This window comes from Pipra filicauda, unplaced genomic scaffold (genome assembly GCF_003945595.2).
Source record: "Pipra filicauda isolate LSUMZ 115617 unplaced genomic scaffold, ASM394559v2 scaffold103_size3290846_pilon, whole genome shotgun sequence".
Classification (NCBI taxonomy): domain Eukaryota; kingdom Metazoa; phylum Chordata; class Aves; order Passeriformes; family Pipridae; genus Pipra; species Pipra filicauda.
Genome location: NW_024103474.1, coordinates 98,680 through 123,004, shown reverse-complemented (window position 1 = coordinate 123,004; position 24,325 = coordinate 98,680). Strand labels below are relative to the sequence as shown.

Below are 24,325 nucleotides of genomic sequence, written 5' to 3'. Positions count from 1 at the left end.
ACATCAAAAGCTTTGAAGTTCAGTTCATCAGCTACATTTTCCAATTTTTTTTAACACCTCCTGCAGCTGCAGTGAAGAATCTGAGGCCTAAGTTCAGGCAGAATGGCCTGACTCTCACAGCTAAAATACAAGTGACAGACAAAAAAAACTGCTGAATTTATCCAATGCAGTTCTACAGCCAGACACGAGCATGGTTTGGTGTCTCATATATGACAGGTATGACATGAGATGTATGCCCTGACATGAGATGCCTGGCAGGGTAAACTAAAAGACATCTAGTTCATACAAATAGTTTTGAGAATACATAGGTCTATATGAACAGATGTTTTTCTACTATGAATATGAACAATCAGAAGAAAGAAACTGCTCTCAGTGAAAACTGAACAGGACTGAAATAAATAACAGGGCTTTCACTGACTTCAGTGGGCCCAGGATTTCAACTTCTGCCCATGACTCTCATGTAATTTGGCCATAGCAGTGTTGTAACAAAGACTCTTTTTTTTCTTTTTCAAAGGAACAATGCTGATGATCTTTATTGATCATCCATTTCATAGGAAACACAGAAAGAGTTTTATACTTGTCAAGTGATTCACATATTTCCAGTGTGTAATCAGTAAAAAATAACCAAATACACACAGCTAAACAAAATCCTACTTTTAATGAAAACTCTCTGTCTTCTGTAGTGGGCAATTAATACCTCAAAATACTAGCAGTAGTAATGACATCTTTAACAAGAAAAGTAACTTTTTAACTAATATAAAATTTCACAATCAAAATAAAATCCATAAATGTCTTCTCTTAAGAGTAAAAGTATTTTAACAGGAATGAAGACTAGTCACAAATCTGTCCATGGTTTGCAAAACAAACATTCCTTGGGAGGTTCCTCCTTTTGTTTAGTAAAAACTAAGTTGCAGTAAAACAATCATGCCTAAAAATTCACAAATCCAAAATGCCCTGGGGCTCCAGTCAATGCAGCAACACCCATTTAGCTAATTAAGCATAGAGCTAGTATTCATACACTCTATGAGAAAATTAAAATGAACACTGCAAACAGACATGCTCCTTATTTTTCCATGCTACTGAGGCTCATTTCAAAGTTAGCATGTTTTTTCCAACACAGGCTAAACAGAACATCCAAACATAAAAAAAATACAAATTATGTACAAAAATCAAGACTTGAAACAATGAAAACAAAAAGCAGAACAATAGCTAATAGTTAATGTCTTTTAACATATCCTTATATAGCAACATGGCCAAATTTTGTGTGCTTTATACTGCTATTAGTAAGGCCATCTTGAAAGAGAACTGTTTCCACATCTCAGCAAAGACAAAGCCAGGCACTACATTTGTTTTAAAACAGCCTCCTCCTCCCGGAAGCGTATAAAACACATCCAATACTTAGAAGTGAACAGTGAATATTTGCCTGAGCAATATTCTTTTGCCCATGCTGTAGAAATTTCTGATTTGAAGGAGTTTTTTACTGAATGACACTGATGCCTCCAGAGTGTCTTACGAGGCAAAATTTTAAAATTACTGACTTTATGCTCTGCTCCTAAATCCCAATTTAGCAGACTAGCCTTATGATTCCATTTTCAGACATCATTTGCTGCCAGGCACAAGCTTCAGTCGTTCTTTGTTTCAGGTGTGAAGGTAACCCTGTTCTAAGGATATAACAGACAATAAATTTGCCCAAACACTCCTAAGCATCTTTTCAAACATCCAATTTACTTCACACCTGACAAAGAACAAAGTCTACAGTACTGTACAAACAAATACTGTCCAAACAGGTTTTGTGTTGATTTCTCTTACAGGCACACACAGACAGCTTGTGGCAAAGTCCCAATGGGTTTTCCAGTGTCTGCTGCACTTCAGTGCTAGGAACTGGAAAGGGAAAACAAGCACTTGTGTTCTACCTGCACTGCCAGCTGTGTCACAAAACATATTTGCTGAAGGTCACATGGCTTCAGTTACTCATGACAGAGTGCTGTATAGGCTTTATTCTTAAAACTTATCATCACCTCTGATTTTCTTTCTTTTTTTTCCCCGCTGTAAGTGTGAGGAGAGCGAGAGATCCTGTTTCTAACAACACTCAAGCCATGCAGATACATTTGCTCCTAAATTGGCTGGCCAGTGAGATTTTCCTGAACACCTTGTCTGATTCTTAATGAGTAACTAGCTCTCTATAACCTCACAACACATCCTTGCCCTGCCACTCTACATCTCCACCATCATTTCATGTCACTCCTGTGAAGCATTTGAACACTGAAGCAGTCAACTTTAAAGGGACTTCCATGATTTTTAACTTACAACTTTTTAAAGAGAGCGGAGAATGCAAACTCCTGTGCTCACACAGCCAAATCAATCTGTTTGCTCTCAAGCCTGTGCACAATAGAGACATCTATCCATTATTTTTTCTAAGTATATCCTTTGTAAGATATACTTACAGCTCTTAACAGTGAACATGAGGAAATTTAGTATTCCCACGTGTTTTCAGAAAGGTCTATAGGTCAGGGCCCTAAATTATTTTTTTTCCCATAGGGAAGGAGGTCTGTGACATGAACTTCCACCTTAGGATAGCAGTTCCACCAGAGTCATGGCTATTCTACCCACGAGGACAGGTCTACTTATGAGTTCAGTCTGCAGGACTGGCTGTACCTGCCACCAGCTATTTGTTAAACTACCTTTGCTGAGATCCTCCCCCTGAAAAGAAACAGCAAACAAGTTATTTGTCAAAAGTCTGATATATGACAATAGAAGATAAACTATGTTGGCATTCGCACAAAAGCATGAAAGAGGAATGTCTGTTCTTAAATTTTTACATTTTGTGTGTAAAAGAACACCTCCAAATTCTTTCTCAGGCTGTTTATTTTCAGGAAAGAAGAAAGAAACTAGAAAAAATTTAGAATATGAGTCACATCCTTTCCTACTGTTACCACATGCAACATGTGTGTCCATAAACACAGAGGTTACCTACACATACAACCGGTACCAGCACGCCGTTTAGGACTGAATCAGAAAGCATAAAATCCAGAAAGATTTATAATTATACTCTGATAAACCAAGGTTGCTTTCTTTTAAATGTTAATGGTATCATAGTGTCCATTATTTTATTTTAAAATTACTGAATCTTAAAGTTCTCTGTAATGGAATTTTAAATTTTTCCATTTTTTTAAAAAGGAAATTCAAATTATTCATTATGGATTGCACTAATTTTGCATTTCACAACTATTCTGAAAACTAAACATATAAGAACAAAAAATATTTTGAAGATTTTATTCATATCAAATAGAACAATGGACTTACAACATGGCTTATAACACAGCTGGAAGCAAATCATACAAGTCTTTGACTTGGGGTGACAGGGTTCAAAGCAATATAAAGTATGGAGGCTTTAATAATACAATAACCTTTACTTATAAGAGTAGATTTTGCTCCTTTGAACAGGCCCATTGCAGCAAATAAAACTGTTCCTGTGAGAAGCAGTGAGCAACATTTTCTAGGAGAAAACCACCGAGCCTGATGGTCTCAGCAACGTTGAGACCACGGCGATCGTGAGCTGCAAATTCCCTCCAGCTTCAAAGGCAAGCACCAAAGAACTGGATATGCATCCATCAATAAGTGACTCACGATGACAATACAGTATTTACTCATAACTGAGAGACAAACAAAAGGAGCTGCACTTTGTAGTCTTAACTATCACAACCAAACTATTGCATGGTTGTTATTCCATCATACTGTTTCAGGCACAGAATATGAATTGCATAGAGAGATTATACTTTCCTTGCTAAGAATCTGCTGCTTATTTTAAAATTTCATTAAAATATTTCAGCTTAAGAAGTATTCTCATTTTTCCATGCATATTATAAATTCTATTCCAGTGAGATTCCATGCTTAATCTGTGGCAAACTTTCTTAAGTATCATACACGTTCTGCAATAATATTACAGTGTTCTTACAGGGATTGTTGAGATGATATAGCAGATTAATACTAGTTTAAAGAAATTCTTACCTACCTACTGAAAAAAGAATATTGTTTAGAAAGATACAAACAGATACAAATAGACTTCTTTTAAAGCTTTGTACCTACTTACACCTTTAGCCACAGTAAGTTAGTAAAAAACTAAACCACTAGACCACCAAACCATTAGACACAGTTTCTCATTTTTCATTGCATATGAGAAAACATCTTCACAAACACACGTGCGGGTTCACAAACGCACTTGTCAAAAAACACACAGCTCCACACAGTTTAAAATAAAACATAAAAATTGAAAAAAGATAGAAAAGAGAGTTTCTCACCCCTCAAAACAAAACTGGAACTTTGGTTTATAGGAACGGCTATGCCCATATACCCTCCTCATCATCCTGCGTGCCAGATGTTAGGAGATGCAGAGAAGGTGTTGGCATTGGAATGAAAGAAGGAAAGGTTAGTTACTTTGGTGCACACAAAATACAATTTTCTTGGCTGTTAAAAACGTGACTTCTTTTTTTTTAAACATAAGCCAGTGAAAACAAGTGAACAAGCTTGTGTTACATATACAAGAATCCGCATCTATAGCAACCAAAAAAACAACAACAGTGACGTACATATTTTTCCATCCTAGTTAAAACAGTGTGTAGGAAGTAGATTATAAGATTAAATATTAAAAGATTATCTATTTTTTATTTGCACGCAATTCTAAACAACATTGACAGCAAAGATCAAACCTTGTAAGTAAGCAAAGTAATTAGTATAATCAAACTGTCTTAAATTCTGTTCAGTTAAAAGATACAAAACTCCTGAATAATAAAAATCTATCATTAGCAAGGCACACTTTTCCATCACGCTATCAATTAACTCTATCTTTTAAAGAAATGTTAAACACTGCACATTGTTGAATACTATTAGATAGTTTTTCTTTTTTCCATTTTTGAACCTTTAACATTACTCATTTATTTAGAGTTTTAATAATGAATAAAATTAATTGCAAACAATAAATTTCATGAAATTGTTTTTAAAAGGGGTTGTTTTATGGCAGATAAGCTGAAAGCAGAAGGTCTTTCTTCACATTTTTTATAAACTTGAAGTTAATAAGAACAAAATAAAAAGCATGAACTAAATCAGAAGAGTGAAATGTTCTTCCCAGGATACATTTACTGAAGATTGCAGTTGTACCATGATTCTTTATCTATACACACAGAGATGTGTATGTGCAGAGCTATCTCTATATACAGCTCTACTGTGCCAAATGATGTGATACTCAGCTTCTAGGACACAGAGGTGCACAACACAGTGTTTTTTCATTGAACTCAGCATTTCGAAACCAAATAAAATCATATAATTCTAGATTCACCCATTAATATTTTAGAAACACGAAAAAAAATACATTCTATAGTTTTGGAGCCTTGAAAGTTAGCTGGTGTAACATATTGCTGGCACTTAATTAAATCTAAAAACTAAATAAAATGAATGGTAATTAATTATGATTGGAATGGACAGGAATTTTAGCCTGAAAATATACACTGCCAGTATCACTACTGTTCCTAGTCCATTCTTGGAATAAAAAAGAGCTCCCAGATGTCAACTGTTATTAAAAACCAGATGTTAAGATAGATGTCTTGCATGTTGCTGAATTAAGTAAAGAAATCTGACAGTCCACTATAAACTTAGCTATCATTTAACACAGAAGAAATGTGGGTAAATTTTTTACAATTAACTTGGAACACATCTCAGTTATAAGGTCTGCACAAATACACCACACAAAGCAAAGACACAGCGAGGCCTGAATATTCTTATTTATTTTCTGAAACAAAGGGACAGGTTCTGTAAAACTTCCAGTGGGCTGGGTTTGCCTCACTGAAAACACAAGTCATTCCCTCTGAATTCTACAGGAGCCACTCTTGCTCAGGCCTAGTAACACTAATTGAACTGACTTTCAAGTTGACAAGAGTTTTGCCAGAGTAAAGGTTGAAGAAAGACCGAAGGATTTCTTTTCCACTGAGTAGTTTGATCCTATTTCACTAACAGAATGCATTAGGTTAATCTTTGGTGACATCCTTAAAAACAGCACAAATCAACAAAATGGGCAACTCGGTATGTTTCCAAATGACTCCTCCTAACTACACACAGCTGGTTTGCTGCTAGTGCATTGTAATTCCTCTAACAGGCAGACATTCATTTTCACTTCAATTATTTGTGTGATCTCTTTTTGGCAGAATTCTAGAAGAGCTGAAAAATCAAATATTGTCAAATATTTGTACAGAGTTTTATGGAAAATTAAAGACCATACAGTTTGACACTGATCCCGATATACAATAAGCAATAAATTAAAAGCTGGAGCTCAGTTAATGTCAATCAACATTGCTTTATTGAGTACTGGTCCTGTCAAAAGAATTTTCTATCTGTTCCAATTACATAGAGACTCTTTTTGATAAGGTAAGTGCTTTGAAATAATATGCTGAGATTTCTGTAAGACATTTCATTATGTGCCACGTGACACAGTGTCAGACAAATTAGCTCTATACAGAATGAATGTTTGCTGGGGAAGGAAGGGGACCTGCAGATATCTTTCTCATCCCAAACTTGTTCCATATTTCCATGATCTGAAAGAAAAGCCTGACCAAGACTGCTTGGAAAACTGAACATATTTAGGATGAGCTGAATAAAGGTTATCAGCCACATAAACATATGCCTGAAAGCATGAATACAGTATCATCATTGGAAAACATACAGAGCAAGCTTAGAAGACAGGGGAATCTGAAATCAATGATCTCAAAAAGGGCTTTACAGATCATGGTAGAAGTGACGTGATACAATCTTCAATTTACCAGGAAAAATACAGGCAGAGAAACAAAAATCACAAAGTTTGCTGTATCTCTACACAGTAGCATAAGACCATAAACTGAATTACACATCTGGTGCTCATGTCACACTCTTGTGAATATCTGAAAGACTGTAACCACATCAGGAAACAGCTAGAAAATTACTGAAAAATAAACTTGGCAGTGAGAAACAAAAGAGACTCAACGTAACTGATCACACATAAAACATTAAAAGGTTGTCTGATCATTATTAACTAATACATAGAAAAGATGACAGCTCTTTTCTCTGGAATCAGAGGATACAGTTACACTGCAAATATGGTACATATTTTTCAGTAATACATCAGTTCTGGGTGACTTGAAGATTTTGCATAAAGACTAAAACACTTCCTAAAAGACATGGCTACTTGTACCCAAAATAAATTTTAAAAGGATAGATTTAATGAAGGAATTATTGTGTGGTCAGGTCCAGATTATGATCATGGTCCACTTCAACTTCAACAGCTACAATTAATAAAAATCCTCTTCTGTAATTTTTTCCTCACATCTGTTGCAATGAGAATGTGTGTGCCATGATCTTATTCCTTATGCAAAAAATTTATTACATATTTTCCAATTTTTGATCAGCAAGTTCACAAAATTGAACACGGTGATCTTTTTTAACATACAATTGAATAAAAAATAAAAACCAACAAACAAAACCACCACTGGATTTTAAATTTTTGATACTAAGAACAACCCCAAACGCAGTCTCAGCATACTGTCTTGTTTTAAAAACCTGTATCTATGTAGTATTTTGACTTGATTTGCACTTACCCCAGAAAATCTGTTCCTATCTCATTTTCAATTCCTGACACAAGTTACTTGATGAACAGACTTACACTAACCTAAGCAGAGCTCACTCAGCACCCCCATCAAAAAAAGCCCAATGTTTAATAATTATAGGTTTTACTATCTAGTATGTTTGGTTAATTGTGTCATATATTGATGCACTGACCTAAATATACTTGGTGCTTGATGATAATTCAGGAGAAAAGTAAAATTCCTACAGATATTGGAGAATGTCAACCCTCTTTTTCAGTAAAACAATAGGATTAAACCAAAGAACTGTAATTTCATGATATGTGCTGTCACTTCTTAATTTAACACAAGCCAGAAGGTACAGATGCAAGTTCTCTAAGGGACAGTAAAAGAACTCACTGACCACTTACTATTCCTGCTATGCAGACAGGCTGTTTCCAAGCCCTCACTTGGGGTAAAGCTGTGAGATGAGCCTCAACTATCCCTGTCATTCTGCTGACCATTGCACTTTGAGGAGTGGGTATTTACTGGTGTAAATCCTAACTTAGTGGTACAGATATTTCTGTATGGATAGGAACAGCTACCCAAAAGCATTGGAGAAAAAGCACATAAGAATCAGGATTGTATCTTTAACTGGGCTCACGAATAAAAATTCATCAAGAAGCTAAGGTTTGGTGCCTCAATGCAAATAGATAATGATGGGAACACAGCATTCTTCACTGAAGTTCTGAGAAAATGAAGTTCATTACTTATTTTTCCATTCTTGTGACACTGTGAAACAAAATAAAAGCTGCAGTTATGCCCTATCATGTATTAATATTGGATCAGAGCCTTCCAGAAGTATGCTTAGTTTTTCATATCAGTGTGTATCCTACAGAATCATTAATCTACGGCTCTTTCAAACAATAAACTGTAATCAAGCAATTTTTGATTAATGTTTGTGTACATTAACTGCCTTTTAAACTTGGATCTTTCATTCGTTTATAGGGTCAAGAATAGCAATTCAATGACAAAAACTGCAAAGCAAAATCTCAATTCCTGACAGGCAAAAAAGGAAAAAAAGATAGCATTTGAATTGATAAATTAGTATTCACACTTAATTATTATAAAATTATTATCAATTTAAAGAGCTTAAAATATTGAATGCTCTGAATTTTTAGGTCTGACATCCAAGTCTCTAATTTGGACATATATAGCACAGTGGTATAATCTCAAATACTATCAAAGCCTTTGTACATAGGCTATTAATAGATTATAAATTCATTGATTTTATTTCATCCTTTCCTAGTCCTTTTTTTTGTTTTCTGTGCTGCTACTTCTCATATTTGCTTACCATCTTAAAAATAAGTGTCTGCTAAATACTATTACTAAATATCATTTACTGTTCTGGTCCAATCACCACAAAACCTAACATTAAAACCTCAAAACTGGCTTCAAAGTAGCAAAATGAGGAATTTAAAGAATAGTGCTCAGAAAACACTACACACAGATGTAGAAGGCTTGTATAAAGACATCTTCTGTTTTATTATTGGAGTGTATCTCAATGCAGGTTTTGCAGGCACATTTCTCAGCCATCAATTCTATAAAGGGCTCATCAGTTTTAGGAGCAAATTTGAGACCGTGGCTTTCAGATAACAGGGGCTACATCACACAGCGGGTTAGAAAGAGAGGATAACTCTAATCATGGTCTACATGATTAGGTAATCTACAGAATTTTAAGAATCAGATGCCAGGAATGATCAGTCTATTCACAACCATTCTGCACTTGGCATACTCTGGACTACTGGTGAACATGGAATAGTTGCAGGAGGTTGTATTTAGCAGCATGTTGGAACAGCAACAGATCTGTAGCCGATACAACTGGTACTGAGGGTCGGCCTCTGTACAATACACCCATCCTGGGGGGTATTCTGGATTAATTTTGCCTTATCTCCAAGACTGAATTCCTTTTAGCATTTTCTCTGTGTTGGAGGACCTCCTGGAATGTATCTTTCATTTAATTTCAATTAAAAAGGAATTTGGAGTGCCCACTCCAACATCATTTCTGGATATGAACCATAGTGCAGGAAGTGGGAATGATGAGGAGGATTTGATTCAAATCTTCATTCCTGATCAGAACTAAAATCCCAACATAGGTGCACTCAAAGACTGCAAAAAATGCATTTCTACGAGGTCAGCTCATAAAAACATGTATAAAATTTGGTTACAGCACAATTCCCCTCAGTTTTGTGGCATGCAAGTATCTTTTTAAAATCCATTCTTTCAAAAAAAAGAAATAAAAAAATAAAAAAAAAGTCCTAATCTCCTTTTAGCCAAAAGCTTTTGCAACACAGGCAACATTAAACACTTGATGAGTTAAGCTTTTCTGGCTCTCTTCCCACAGTAGAAGACCCTTCCTGACAAGGCTCATCACATTTCCCTTTCATGTGCTGCATGCTAAGAATTAATGTCTTAACTTGGGTTAAATAAATCTACCGATAACCTGCTCATCTCTTCAACTAACTTTCTGATGACTGATTTACATTACTCTCCTTGTTATCTATGGCTACTAATGGGTCATTAAACATGTAACTTCTGGCTCTGAATTGTGAAACTGTCCTACCTACAGCAAATACTTGCACTTACAAATATTATTTTCCCATTGTTACAAAGAAATCTACCTGCTAAGCAACGACATTTCATTCAAATCAAGGACTTAGTCTAAAATCAGAATATCTCGGAGCTTAGATTTTTATCTGCTACTCATTTTCTAGGAGCAAACACAGCTGAGGACTAATCTTCCAAATTCTCCATACGCAGAACAACTGACTACAGAAGAGTTTTGTGCATGAACGATTTGAAGAACTGAGCCTATAACCAGAAAGCAGAAAGATTAACAGTGGATTCATTTAAGTCCTTGGTGCATAGAACTTTAGAAGGTCTTTATGTTTCATTTGTATATTAAAAAAGTTGAATAAATCTTAAAAATTGCTCCAGCAACATGTATCTATGTCAGAGGTCTATTTTCACAGCTATCCATAACAGAAAGGGTCACAAGTAACCATGTATCACCCAGCTATGAAAATGACCATAAAGTCCATCTCGCCATTTGTTCTATTTGTATGTAGTAAGGTTAAAATCAATCAGAAATACTGGAGATGGGGGTAAGCAAAAGGTTGTTTCTGACCATTTACTTTACAACAGCCAGACCAGCATTAACAGGAGTAAGATGTTTCACCAGATACTCATGCATTCTGAAGTTTTATCACTAGATGAAGCGGAAACTCAATGCTTCTTACAAGAAGTGGTCCGTGAAATCAGATTTGCAATGCAAAAATTTATGGTCCCCTTTGTAGTGAAAGCCTGTGACATGTTATCTCACTTAAGTAACCAGTGCCAGATATGCAACTTTTGTTATCAAGTTACTGTCTCCCAGAAATGCATTTTTGGCTCTTTCAGCTGGTCTAAAGACCTATTTTAGACTATGATGGTGGCAGATAATTTTTCTACTAAGAAATATAAGATAAATGTAAACCTCTATATGTGTTGTATATTATAACACACACATTCAGGGGAAGTGAGGGGGAGAGGTTTCTGTAGCTAAACATGATCTCGAAAAATTCTTCCATATGTGGAAAAGACTGCAAATCTAACATATAAATATAGATATATATAAATATACACACTGAGCAGTGTGTATACATTTATATCACATTCATTAAACCTCAAAACATAAAATAAATTCATTTCTATAAGCAAAGGAGAGGTATAACTTTTCAATATAGAAAATCTACCTCCTGGAGCATCATAGATGACAAAATCTATTTTCTACTTCTTGCTTTTAATATAGGTCAGGTTCAGCTGGTATTTTAGTAAATTACAAATTTAGCATAATTAAAAGGTAGATGAAAATTAATCTGCCTATAATATAATTACAATTAGGAGGAATAACAAAAGAATTAACAAATATTACAAATTTCTATTGGCTTTTACTGTCAATGAGAAATTTTGAGTAGCATACAATGTTCATAACTGCAAAATGGCAGCATACCAAAATCCAGAACTAGAGTATCCCTGAAAGATAAATTCAAATCCAGAGCAGATTCTTCCAGATTTCAGGGCTCCTTCTTTTGTTCCATCACAAGTACTATGTAGCTTAAAATAATCCTTAGGTTTGAAATCAATCATATTAACTTCAAAATGTAGGCAAGCCTCTGTGGAAGACTATTTCAGTTTTCTTTTGAGGGTAAAGTAGACAGAAATACTTAGACAGATGTCAGAGGCAGGAAAAATTCTCTGTACCTACTGAAATAATGACACAATAACACTTTCTGACTTTTAGGAAACGCTTAGACAGAAATTACATCCTCATTAGAAGAGAACAATTTGCCATTCAGTAGCAAGTTTATAATAAACACTATAGCTATGATAACTGCATACAATTTAATTGTAAAATTGATATTTTAAAGGTGACCACGATATAAATAGGATTTTACTACATTCAGTTCAACAAGTCTGTACAACAGGTGACATGAATCACAAGTTCTTTGTTCCAGAAGAATAACACGCGTAGCAAAGATGAAAAATCAGAGGAAATACTTAAAAATGTGAAAGCATTTATATGACTAATTTGCACTGCACTCCTGAGTTCTCAAAAATCTAATTAATTCAGTGCAATACTAGTTATTTACAGTGGATATGCCTGGGATTGTTTATACTGAATGTACTGACAAGCAAACCTTGCCCTGCCCAAATTCCTAAATTAAATAAATCCATGTGACTCCAATGAGCTTAGTGCAGGCTCAGCTCTGTGCTAATGCAATTGCATATTTCCTTGCAGCTTGAGGCACCAGCAGAACAAGTTCACATACATTTAGTGAATAGACAAGAGCAAGCTCACACCTGCCCAAATACAATGTGTAAACACACAGGATAAAGAAACACACAGAATATTAAACAAAATCTGGGTCAGGGAGGAAGCCAACATTTCCAATTTACTGCATTAAACAGCTATATCATATCACTCTATACGACAATGTCACTGGTGCTTTGGGTTTTCCCTTCTTTCTTGAAAGACAAAGTTTCAAGGATGTAGAAAACTCCCAAACAAGATATCTGGTTTCCAGTTTTCCAGGTACTAAACTTCTGCTCTGATTGAACTTTCTACTCACAGACACAAGGAGTTTGAAGAATTGTATGCTTTTCAAATAACCATGGTTATTTGCATATGCTAAAATAATTGGTTTCGGTTTATGTTTGTCTGGATTTTAGGTTGTGCTGTTTGGTTTTGTGTTGTTTTGTTGTTTCTTTATTGTTTGGCTTTTTTTGAGGGAAAAATCTCAATTTCAATATTCCTGAGGCCTATTCAGGAGTTTGAGGTTGGCAATTTTCCAGTGTGGACACAGAATATAAGGCATTATGCTAACAGCCAGAGCTGCCAAAATACACAAAGTAGCATGCTCTGCCTTCTCCACAATTACATACGGATCAATACAGTGATTTGTAGATCAGGATCCAGACACTAAAGTAATAATTGTTGCTTGACTGTCCTGTGATTCTGATTTCAAAGTCATCTACCTCAAACAAAATACCATCTGACCTGTTCAGAGTTTTTCACATACCATCTTTCAGCAACTCCGAGGACATTTAGCAGTTCCAGCTGATGAACAAAGACCCGTTGCCAAGACCAGTCACCACTTTACAAAAGAATAAACATATTTTTTGAGAGCATATGGTCGTCTTCAAAAAGTTAGTTTGTAGTGGCATACTAAAACTACTTGGCAACAGTCAGTTTGTTGTCAAGTTTCACGCATCACTGCATGTGATTTCGTTTCTCAAATGAATGAGTTTACCAGCATACTTTCAAAAAGCCTGTTTCAAAATGACATGCATGTAATACTAAGACAGCTCTGTAACAGTTGGCTTTGTGACTGGAGATAAAGTCCTGTCCCATCACTGTCCTGATAAGGATGACTTTTGTTTTAGAGACCTCGAACCACCTTTTGGGCCTCCTTGCTGAGATCTCAAAATAATAGAAAACTTGTCGTTGAGTTTGTGTCAAACTACTTCTAAACACCACTACCTTGCAGAAGGGCCATCAAAAATGTTTTAAGGAGGAACAAAATCTCTATGTAGCCACACAGGATTAAAAGATGTAAAAGGACATCTTTTTACATGCTTAGACACCATGTGACATTCCATCCCCAATTACAGCTTCTAAGAATAGGACCAACTTTTTGGAAAACAGCCAGCTCCTAAAGCCTTATGGCACACCCTGTGATATTCACATTTTTCTAAAAATCAGATTCTTTTTTATGAGAACATAATCTCTCATCATAAAACAAAATTAAAATATATTTGTATCCCTGGTGACCATAGAGTAAAGGATTCAGCTTTGAATCCACTACAGCTTGGGAATTCAGGAAACTCTTAGGAGATTAGAAACATGGTACATTTTATGTCTTTAAAAACCCCAAGTACAATGGGAAGTAAGAAGATTGGATAGTTCTTATAATAATCAGGTCTGGCAATAAAGTCTTAAAGTACAAAAATTCTTTGGAATTCTTTGGAATACTTTCAGTCTTCCACTGTGTGGATGCATAATCAAGTTCTCAAACAGTCTAATTTCCTATCAAGAAAGCCATCAGACCAACTTAAGTATATCCAAGCCACATACATGTCATAAATTGCCTACACTTCTTATTAAGTCCCTTTTTCATGTAGAGAGACTGCTTCTAACTGAAATAATCAATCATAGTTTTTTACTATGTCGTAAGGAAGGAACTGTACTTAAGACCTTCAACCACATGGCAAAGTTCTCCTGAATTTGAAGAAAGTCCTGGGTGGTGGCAAAGGAATGCTATTCATTATGTGGAGAACATCCCCGAGCTAGAGATCTGTCATATGTGCCAGTAAGTTAAGGACTGTAAGGATTTTGAGCAGGAATGTCAAATGCTTACAGAAATTATTAGTAAGTGAATATGGGGGACTAGAGCCTGAAACTCATAAGAGGAAACAAACAGGAAGAGGCAGAGAGGCTCCTAAGATTAGAACACAAAGGGAAGGAGATGTCTCAATTTGACCAGACTGGTGGTTAGCAAGGCAGAATTCCCTGTTGGTTAGTAATGTGCAGTCCTGTTCTGATATTAAAAGGACAAAGCTGACAGAAGGGCTGCAGGGCAGGAAGGCAGCTGTGGCAGGGAATACAAATGTGCTGATTCCTAACAACTTCCAACAGTTACAGCAATTTGCTTCAAGAGCACCCAGTCACTTGTGTGACACAGACAGGCACTTCCTTCAAGATATTTTCCATACAAGGAAGAAAACCGAATGATGATGTGGATAAACTGAGGCCAAGACAAAAAGGTTTTGAGGAAAAACAGTAAGTATGTAGAGGTGAGAAACATGAGAAACGTGGAGCTGGACAGTAGGTTTTGTGATGAAGTCTAAGCTACAGGACAGGACAGCTTCTAAATCTGGAAGTTCAAATTTATTTAGCCATGGGGGTTTTTTGTTCCAAATAGATCTTGGATACAATGATCCAGATTAGATTACTGTAATGCACTCTACAAGGTGCTGCACATTACAACTCCTTGGAAACTGAAGCTAGTATAGAATGCTTATTAAGCTCATTTTCATGCTAGGAGTATTACACCCACACTTCAGGATACACACTGACTGCCAAAATGTTTCCAGGTGGAATTTAAGAAAGATTGCCAACTCTCAAGCTAAAACTGAAGAGAATAAATTGGTTTTTGTGCAAAGCTGCAAAATTATCTTTTCTTCTGAGTTTTTTAAAGACTACTAAAAATGGTTACTACTGCAATGCCAATAGCATGGCAGCACTCAATCTCCATATATTTATTCACATAATAAAATCAGATACACCAACATAACCAGGGATCACATCATGACTCACTGTAACATGACCATGTGTATGGGCAGAGGAGAGTTAGAATCTTCCTACTGTTCGAGAAGTTTTCTTACAGCTTCACCAGAGATTAGGTAAAACAAGGACATACAAGGGCAAAAAAGGTCACCAATCTATGCCTCTCCCTAAACAGAAGAGCAAAAAGAGGGAATAAAGGCAAGAAAGGACTGGAAACTTGATTTTGCTCCCTAGCAGCAGCCAGAAGACCTAAACACATCCATTACATCTGAAAAAAAGGTGTTCAACTGGTTCCTTCAAGAGAAGTCAGAGAACCTACTCCTTTACTTCTCTAGAGCCATGCTGCCACATGCTGCCCATGGCAGGATATGAAATCAAGTAACAATTATAACAAAAACACAATCTTTAAAAGAAATGTCAATACCTGAATACAACAGCTCCTCATAAAAAGTAGGCTTATTTCAAGCAGGATGTGTGTATATATTTCTTCTGAGAAACTGGAGATACACCATTCTCTTTAAAAGGAGTACAGAAATATCTTGTTCTTTGTTACAAACATGTCCTCCAGCACACATGTACATACTTTTACAGACATATATAACATCATGAAGCTATTTCTCTATAGAAATGTAGCATGCAAATTAGAAAACTCAGTATTATCTATAGAAATTAGAAAAGTTTCAAGATAAACACTGTATGTTCAACTATACCTCTCCAGAAGTTGTGAGAAAACTTTCAAAACTCCTCCCTAGCATTCACTAAATTAACTGGTGTTTATGTTACAATATGCACAACTTCCTGGTCACCTTACAAAATTAAAAATCTCCTCAGATGATCTGCAAGGTTATTATTCTTTTCAGTTTATTCTGTTCTTTTAAGCCACATGTTGGTTTATAGCCATCAAAACCCACATATCTAGATTTTGTGTGTAATACTGAATGGGAAATGCAGGTTTCTACAGCACATGGCACTCAAGTAGCTGCACAAATGAATGCCATACAGAATGGTAAATACAAACAGAAAGGAAAGAAAAAATAAAACCCATGATTAAAAAATGTAAGATAAAGCAATGACCAAAGTTCACTCATGATTATCTTTGTCTGTGTTGTTCTCAAAGGTTATTTCAGCAAGGATTTTGCTATGGATCTCCTATTTGCTTGCTTTGCAAGTAAACATATGCTGGGCTAATTGTTCACAGAGTGTGGAAACTTAGGGAGCACTTCAGGAGAACACCTATTCCAAGTCCAACACGAGGTGAAATAAAGCTATATTCATCTAACCTGTTCTTAAAAATCTTCAAGAAAAGACCTTCCATTACATGTATATGAAAGAATGTCCACAGTTTGTTTCCACTTACAGATTCATTAGACTCAAAGTGAAAAAGTTTTCTTTTTAATAACTAACCTAGTTATTCTTGGCAAAATTAAATTTACTGCTCCTACTCTTTCTCCACTGGGCACTGGAATACAATTGATCATCGTCTCCTTTATAACAACATTTTATGTATTAGAAGACTTATGTCTCCCTTTTGGTTCTTTCTAGACTAAACAAACCATGTTCTTTAAGCCTTCCTCACAGGTCATGTTCTCTAAAACTCCTATCATTCTTGTTGCTCTCCTTATGTCCCTTTCTAATTTGTCTGTGTTCCTTAAAGCATGGTGATCAAAACTGTATACAGCTTTTCAGATGAGGTCTCACCAGTGCTCAAAGGAACAAAATAATTGCTTCCTGCTTCTTTTCCAGCATTATACCTATCCCCGAATTAGATCCAAATTCATTGCAACAGTATTCCACTGTGCAGTTTAGATTCCTTTTTCCATGCTATTACCTCATCAGTGCATGTGACTTCTCCCTTGTAAAGGGACTTGTCTTTACAAAATTTCAAATTACTGATTCTAGATTTTCTCCAGTTTATCATGACTGGAGGAACTTTTTGAGAGTTTGACTGCTTCTACTATGCTTGGAGCTTCTTACAGCTTGATTCAAGATCAACAATATTAATGGTTTTTCTATTTCATCACTGAAATAATCTCTAAAACAATACTCCATGGAAGCAAATAAAGGACAGATCTCTTTGGAATCCTTCTGTAACTGGCCCCTCTGTCTGACAACGAGCAACAGAAAATTTGTCTGTGGCACATTGTTTGTATCAGTTGCTCACTCATATCATGATGATTTCATAATTATTTAAATAAAAATATTTTTTACAGTTACAGCTTTCATTACTGTAATTCCTTTCACATTACTTGTTAATTATATTACAAAATTATGTATTTATTTGTATATTACAAATATATGGTGCGACAGTGTTAAAGGCATTATGAATTTAAAGTATGTCACAGCTACCACTTTCTTCTTTAGCCACAAAACCTTATCAAAGGAAATTACATTTGCTTGACATAACTCTCCTTGACAAATAGAAGCATAATAAATAGAGGATGGGAATGCTAGACCTGCATTCTGTTTTAGAGAGTGGTCCAAAACCGTCACCTGGGAAAAGTGCAAGAATAAAGTGAGTAGTGATAAATGACCTCTTATCTTAAAGAACGTAAGGCAAAGAAATAGTTTATCTGGTCTAGGATAGGAAGCACCAGTTGATGATGATGAAAACAGGGTAAGGACCAAGCAAGTATAAAGTGGGCTGATATCCACTGAGATGGACAGATAGATAAGGTCACACAGTCTGATACACACATCAAGCTACTGAAAATGAACAGTAAAGAGATTACTGGCTTTAATCATTGATTCAATGATTAAAAATAATTTGTTCCATAACTTTCCAGGGTCTAAAATGAAGCGATTCATAAATCCCCATATGTTTTATTTATAAAGATGAGAAGAGTTTTGCCTTCTTTGAGGCTCCAAGGATCTCCTATATCCTGCATGAGATAGTTCAGTATAATCCTAAATAATTCAGAGTAAAACTGAGTACTAGTAAAATAGCTAGTATTGTATGTGCTCTATCTTTAATCATGTACCTATTTCCATCATTCATATAATGCCTTTATGTTCTTGAAGATGTTCTGATACAGACTTTCATGATGCTTCTTATCCATTCTTTTCCCTGATTAACCTGTTACCATGCATTGAAAAAGACCTTCTTGACTAAATGTTTGTTCTCTTATATCGTCTTGTCCCTCAAGTTTTTTTCACAGGTTCAGATTTCTTGAAGTAGTTGAAACCAGTGTCTGGCTTTCAGTAACACTGTAGTGGTTGTTACGTGTTTTTTCACTTCTCTTCATTCTGTTTTTTCATTCTATTCCTTGCATAAAGTCAAAACTTTTTTTAATTCACAGACATTTCCAGATAACTTTTCCTTCTTTTATAAACTCAGCCAACTTATCTTTGTTAATCATAAAAAGAACTAAACCAAGACAGTAAGTCCTTAATACCCTTCTCCCCTTTCTGACAGAAAAATTTTTCTTAGAATGTTCCAAGAATTCAAACGATTCTGTGTTGTGTTGTTCAGGTTTTGGGGTTGTTTTTTATTTTTGAGTTGCTATCCAAGAAATTGAGTTTTCTCATTCCTACCAGTTTCTGTCTTCAGTACAATTCTATTGGTCATTCTAAAAAAAAGCATCTTTAGCTTCTTTGCTTCCTATTTCCAATTAAGTAGTCTATCATACATTCCCATTATAACTTCATCAACATTTTTCCCTTTTACTTCTACCCAGACATTATGAACTTATAACCTATTTTAGTATCAAACAATGACTTTTCATATAAAAGCAATGCTTAATTTTTCTTCAGGGTTCTCCATCTGAAAATTAGTTACTTGTGTATATAGACTGTTTTTCCTAGTGCAGATAAATAAGGCACCAGACAAAAAGCCAAAACTTCAAACTATTTCAGGGATGTAAATAAATACCAGAGCTATTAGTTTCAGTTCAAAGAACACATCACTTGCTTATTAATTCTTTGGAAAATTTATTTTATCTTGAGAGAGCAAAATAACAAAATTATAAAACCGAAAAGTGAAAAACGAGGTGACCAACCTGATCTGGAGAGGGTCTGTGGTTGGAGTGTTGTGGCCTCCCAGGAGATCGATGATGGTGGTGGTGGTGATGGTGGTGGTAGTGGTGATGGTCATCATCATAGTTATCTGCCATCAGTTTCATTCTGTTTTGTGTCTGTTTAAGATGTAAAGTAAGACAATTCTATTACATATTGGAACATATTATTCTAACGGGAGTCAGAGTTTTAGGAAGATCTTGGCTCTCCTTTTTTTTAAAAGTCCAGACTGCTGGCTCACAAAGAATAGGGAACAGAAATAGAAAAATAAAGTATGTGAATACATCCTCTCTTTCAGCTTTTACATCTGTAGAATTGCATAAAAAATTCAGAAAAGTAAACGATCAAGGATGTTGCATCTGAAGCATGAAAAACATTCAGATTTTCTAAATTTATTTAGAACAGTTTCCAATTTTTTGCAGTCTAATATTATGTCTTAGCAATTAACATTTTAAATCTCACTGAAAGGAATATTAAGTGTACTTCAAATATTTACAGTTAGCTTGTGTACAACAATCATAAACAGTTATGCTAGAAGTTCTACTTTGGCTTACTTATTTTAATTGTACACCAGGAGCACCCCGCTAAACTGTAAGTAAAAGGAATCTGAAAACTAACTGATAGACACACAGGCACTCAGAGAAATGACACATTACTGAATGGAAGTAAGTCTTAGATACAGATCTTGAAAAAGAGATCAACACTTCAGCTACAGTTGTGTACAGATAATAAAATCTATGTCACTATGAGATAACAAGATACATCGCTGCTCTTTATCACTGTTACAATTATTCCATACCATGAAATACATGGACCAGAATAATTCAAACCTTGCTCATAACACCAAAAATATCTTACTACCAATTGTCTGATACCAGTGGATACAGTCCTTATTTTTTTGTGTTAGTAGGACTGAAGACTGTCACAGGCAAACCTATTAAACTGCAATCAAGTTTTACTTAATTTTGCACTAACGAAGCCCAGAAGAAAATGCTGTCAACTCTCAAAAACCTCTTCCAAAATAAAAACAATCAACTGGAGACATATACAATTATTATCACACAGTTAACTGAAGGAAAGATAGCAATATTAACACACTTCATGTCATGCACGATGTACAGAAACCCGGATGAGGATGCTGGTTAAATACACTAGCCCAGGACTTTGCTCAAACTAATGATTCTTAAGCAGATTAATTTAAATACAACTCATTTGTTTGGGTATGTTCCTTTATTAACAGGTCTAACTGGCTCTCAATTCAAAGTGCCCATGAGATACCTAGTGTCCCATAGCTAGTATCTGGTAAATTTACTTCCAGGACTACTGTAATTTGATTTTCCTATGAGAACAATCCTATATCAAATCTCTGTTTGGAAAATGTCACTGGTAGGTATATTTTAATAGAAATGTAAAACTCAGCGATTGCTAGTAAATTTCCCAATTTTAATGTTTTTTGCTAAAGTTGAAAAGGTATTTGGGAAAAAAAAGGCAAACTAAATATTCCTATTACATAATATTTGCACTTAACTAAATCTAATGCAAGGAAAACTATTAACCACAGAATCACAGGAAATGTGTCTTTTTAGCAATTAATTTTTTTCCAGTTGTCACAATGCTTCTCAAGCACTTCATGTGACGTCCATTAGAAGGATCACAGAATACTACTTTACAGAGGGGATCAGTACTCAGTTCAAGTAGAAACAAACCCACCAACCCCAAACCAAATCCTTAAGGCATCCACAACAACAAGATACAGAAAAAATCACGGATCAGATGTGCACCATCGGAATTTCTGAGCATCCCCATAGCACTGGAACAACATGTTCTCAGTGTGCTACAGAACAAGAGGAATCTGCACAGTTCATTTTCTCCCCCCCAAACAAGAAGATGGAAGCATACAGCTGTATGAATTTCAGCTATGACTTTCTATCAGTATTTCTAAAAAGACCATCTCAATCTGAACCATCATAGCTGGTCTTTTTGTCTTTAGATTGAAAGAGGAAGGCCTTTTGAACAAAAGAGTGGAAAAGATGGAGAATTAATAGACAAATAATAAGCCACTTACTGTAAACACTGTAATAGCCTGCCTCTTTAGGGAAGCTCCTAACATTTTATTAGTTTATTTTCTTATCAATGAACAGCCTTAAATTTCCTACCTTTCAACTGTATTCCATAAAAGAATGCAAAAGTTAAACAAGATGATATATGCAATCCTAAAAGTGTCCTCTGTAATGAGGTGTTGGGGATTAGACGTGTCATGGGATAAGAACTGTAAATGAATGATGTCATCTTTCTAATTTGGTGCTGAAATATAAATAAACTACTTCTAATGTTTCTTCCTTTTGGATGCCAGATTGCAGTAAAATGTGCACAAAGAAATGTTAATGCTCTAGTAGCCCTCTTTTAGTCTGTCTGTTCTGGAAGCAAAATATATGAGAAATGTGAAATGAGAACTTCTTTTCCACCCAAATGACCATTGAACCATCCAAACTTTTACAAGACTTGTAACTGTCATTAATTTCTTAAAATTATTCTAAATACTTCCCAAAATATTATTTTTTAAAGCTTTTTGGTTTTATTTGTTAGCTCTTCACAATGATAACAAAAACGATTTTGAGGTTCTGTTTGCCTTTGCTTCAGCTACTGCCAGAGCACTGTACTTCCACACTGAACTGCATTTTCAAGGCATGCTTAGCTTTGACCTAAGAAGTACAAACATGATATGATTTCAAACTTTTAAAAGCAGGACTTTTGAAGAGGATGCACAGGAGGATTTCTGGAAGAAGAACAAAAATAAAACCGTTCTGAGGAACAATACAATCCTTATCACATCCTCCTAAACAAAAATCTGTAACATTACTTCTGTTTGCTCCCCTTGCTAACTTTTAATCTTTAGTAGGCTTTGAAATGCCAGTTATATTTTTATTTGAGGAAGAAATTAATTAACCACATTGGAATTTGTTCAGGACCCCAGGACTTCACACCCCTACACCTACATACAAGCACATACATAAACACACAGAAAGGTGCTTTATCAGAGAGACAGTAAATCCCCATGGTCTGGGTCTACATCAACACACTCAGGGAGTGCCTCAGTACTGACAACAATATCTAATATTCCATATGACTTTTCTGGATGGTCTGGAAACTGGGTTCTCAAAATACACAATTAATGAAAATTAGAGTGATGATCGTACATGCATTTAAACTGCACAGTATCTAATGTGCCTCACCTGCCACCCTGCACTCCTAATCTGAAATAGTTATAGGTCAAACTTTTATTCACATTTTCCTTTCAAACTCGAAAACAGGGTTTCCCAGAATTTACATACCTACACCTCTGACAACGATTTTTTTTTTTGAAAATGCCTGGTGAACAACAGGCCCACACCTGAGAAGGAGCAGGTTTTAATTTCGATTTATACTAGAGAAGAAAAACATGTTAACTTGTAAAATGCAACAATTAATTAACTGCATCTCCTACAGACCATGTATAGCCTTGTTAGTTCAAGCTTAAACAATGTCCTCAGATTTTTCTCCTTTAAATTTATTGACTACATTCAATAAATACTGCATCCATTTTGAAATAAAGGAATGATCAAGGAATTAAAAGCAGCTTAAATGTAGGTGCACAGGTATATTAACCCTTAGGGTTTGAAACAGTCGTCTTTGATCATTCAATATCACTATTTGCTAAGCTGTCAAGGTCATGAATGGTATGTGTAACTGAATTTTTAACCCACTTACCAAAGAATTTATGATCTAGCACTGTAAGAAAACTGACAGATATTTCTTGTCCTCCTAAAATTCTGTTGAGTTTAAGTAAGGATATACCGAAGTGAAATGAAAGTCTTTGATTGACTGGTAACAGACTAAATAGCTTAACAGCAATCTGTAACTGTAAAACTATAATATTAAAACTGTCTTTTAAAAAATATTTTAGCAAGGTGGCAATAGGGAACTATGCTTTGATCTGTCATCTGGATCAAGTTAACAACAAAACTCTCATGAACGAGGTTCAAATGAGGAAAAATAGTAAGATCTGTTGCTCTGGGATATAGGTGTAATACAATTCAATAGCTATTACTTTCCTTTGGATTTTCTTCTCAATCTCTCTTCACTAAATGGAATTTGAAATATTTCTAGAATATTCACTTTCAATAGAGTAGGATTTTTCCCTACATAACTGGAGAAGGAGGCCTGCAAGCTATCCTGGAGCTATCCTGAGGTCTAATTGTTAAAGCACAGAATTTAAAATCTGGATCCCCACCTTCTGCAATTGATTCTGCAATTGCCTCTTTTGTTCAATGACACAGAAAGTCTGTGTCTTGCAATCTCACTGTTTGAAAATAAACGCTCTACCCTTTCCACAAAACACTCTGAGCTTTTCTTTCTCCTAAGACAATATCTTAGAAAACATAAAAAGGTAATTGTTTAAAAAACTGTGTGTTTCACATATAGTGAAACACTATATAGTTCAACAAGTTTATCCAGAAGTTGCATAAATTTAGTGAGTTAACCTGGATTTAATGAAAACATGTGCAACTGCAATTGGTTTTCCAGTATGAATCCAGTGCTTCAGGCTTGAATTCCATTAACTGAGAGTTAACAAAATGTTTGCCAACTAAGTCAGCTCTGTACTTACTCTCTACAAATAAAATCAATTTTCATGTTAGAACAATATTTTTACACATTCTTAGAAAACTGTTATCATCGGAAGACAAGGGAAGAATTTCTTATAATTTCTACTGCTGCATCTCGAGTTTATAGAGATACCTGCACCCCACATAAGTGATTTGATAATAAGCCAAATAGTGAGATTAATTTGCCACCTAGAGAAGAGACT

General features: G+C 35.3%; 1 protein-coding gene across 2 annotated transcripts in view; it reads right to left on the bottom strand.

The window, feature by feature from the left end:
* LOC120322701 (ERC protein 2-like) overlaps positions 1 to 24,325 on the bottom strand; it is a 208,417-nt gene that overhangs the window by 106,395 nt on the left and 77,697 nt on the right. For both annotated transcript variants that reach the window (XR_005562539.1, XM_039378706.1), the window contains exons 3-4: positions 19,464 to 19,598; positions 4,299 to 4,364 (exon numbers count right to left, since the gene is read on the bottom strand). Coding sequence is in view for 1 of the 2 variants with exons in the window: in XM_039378706.1 (XP_039234640.1) it covers positions 4,338 to 4,364; positions 19,464 to 19,598 (162 nt within the window). In the remaining variant the exon portion in view is untranslated. The remainder of the gene's footprint in view (positions 1 to 4,298; positions 4,365 to 19,463; positions 19,599 to 24,325) is intronic.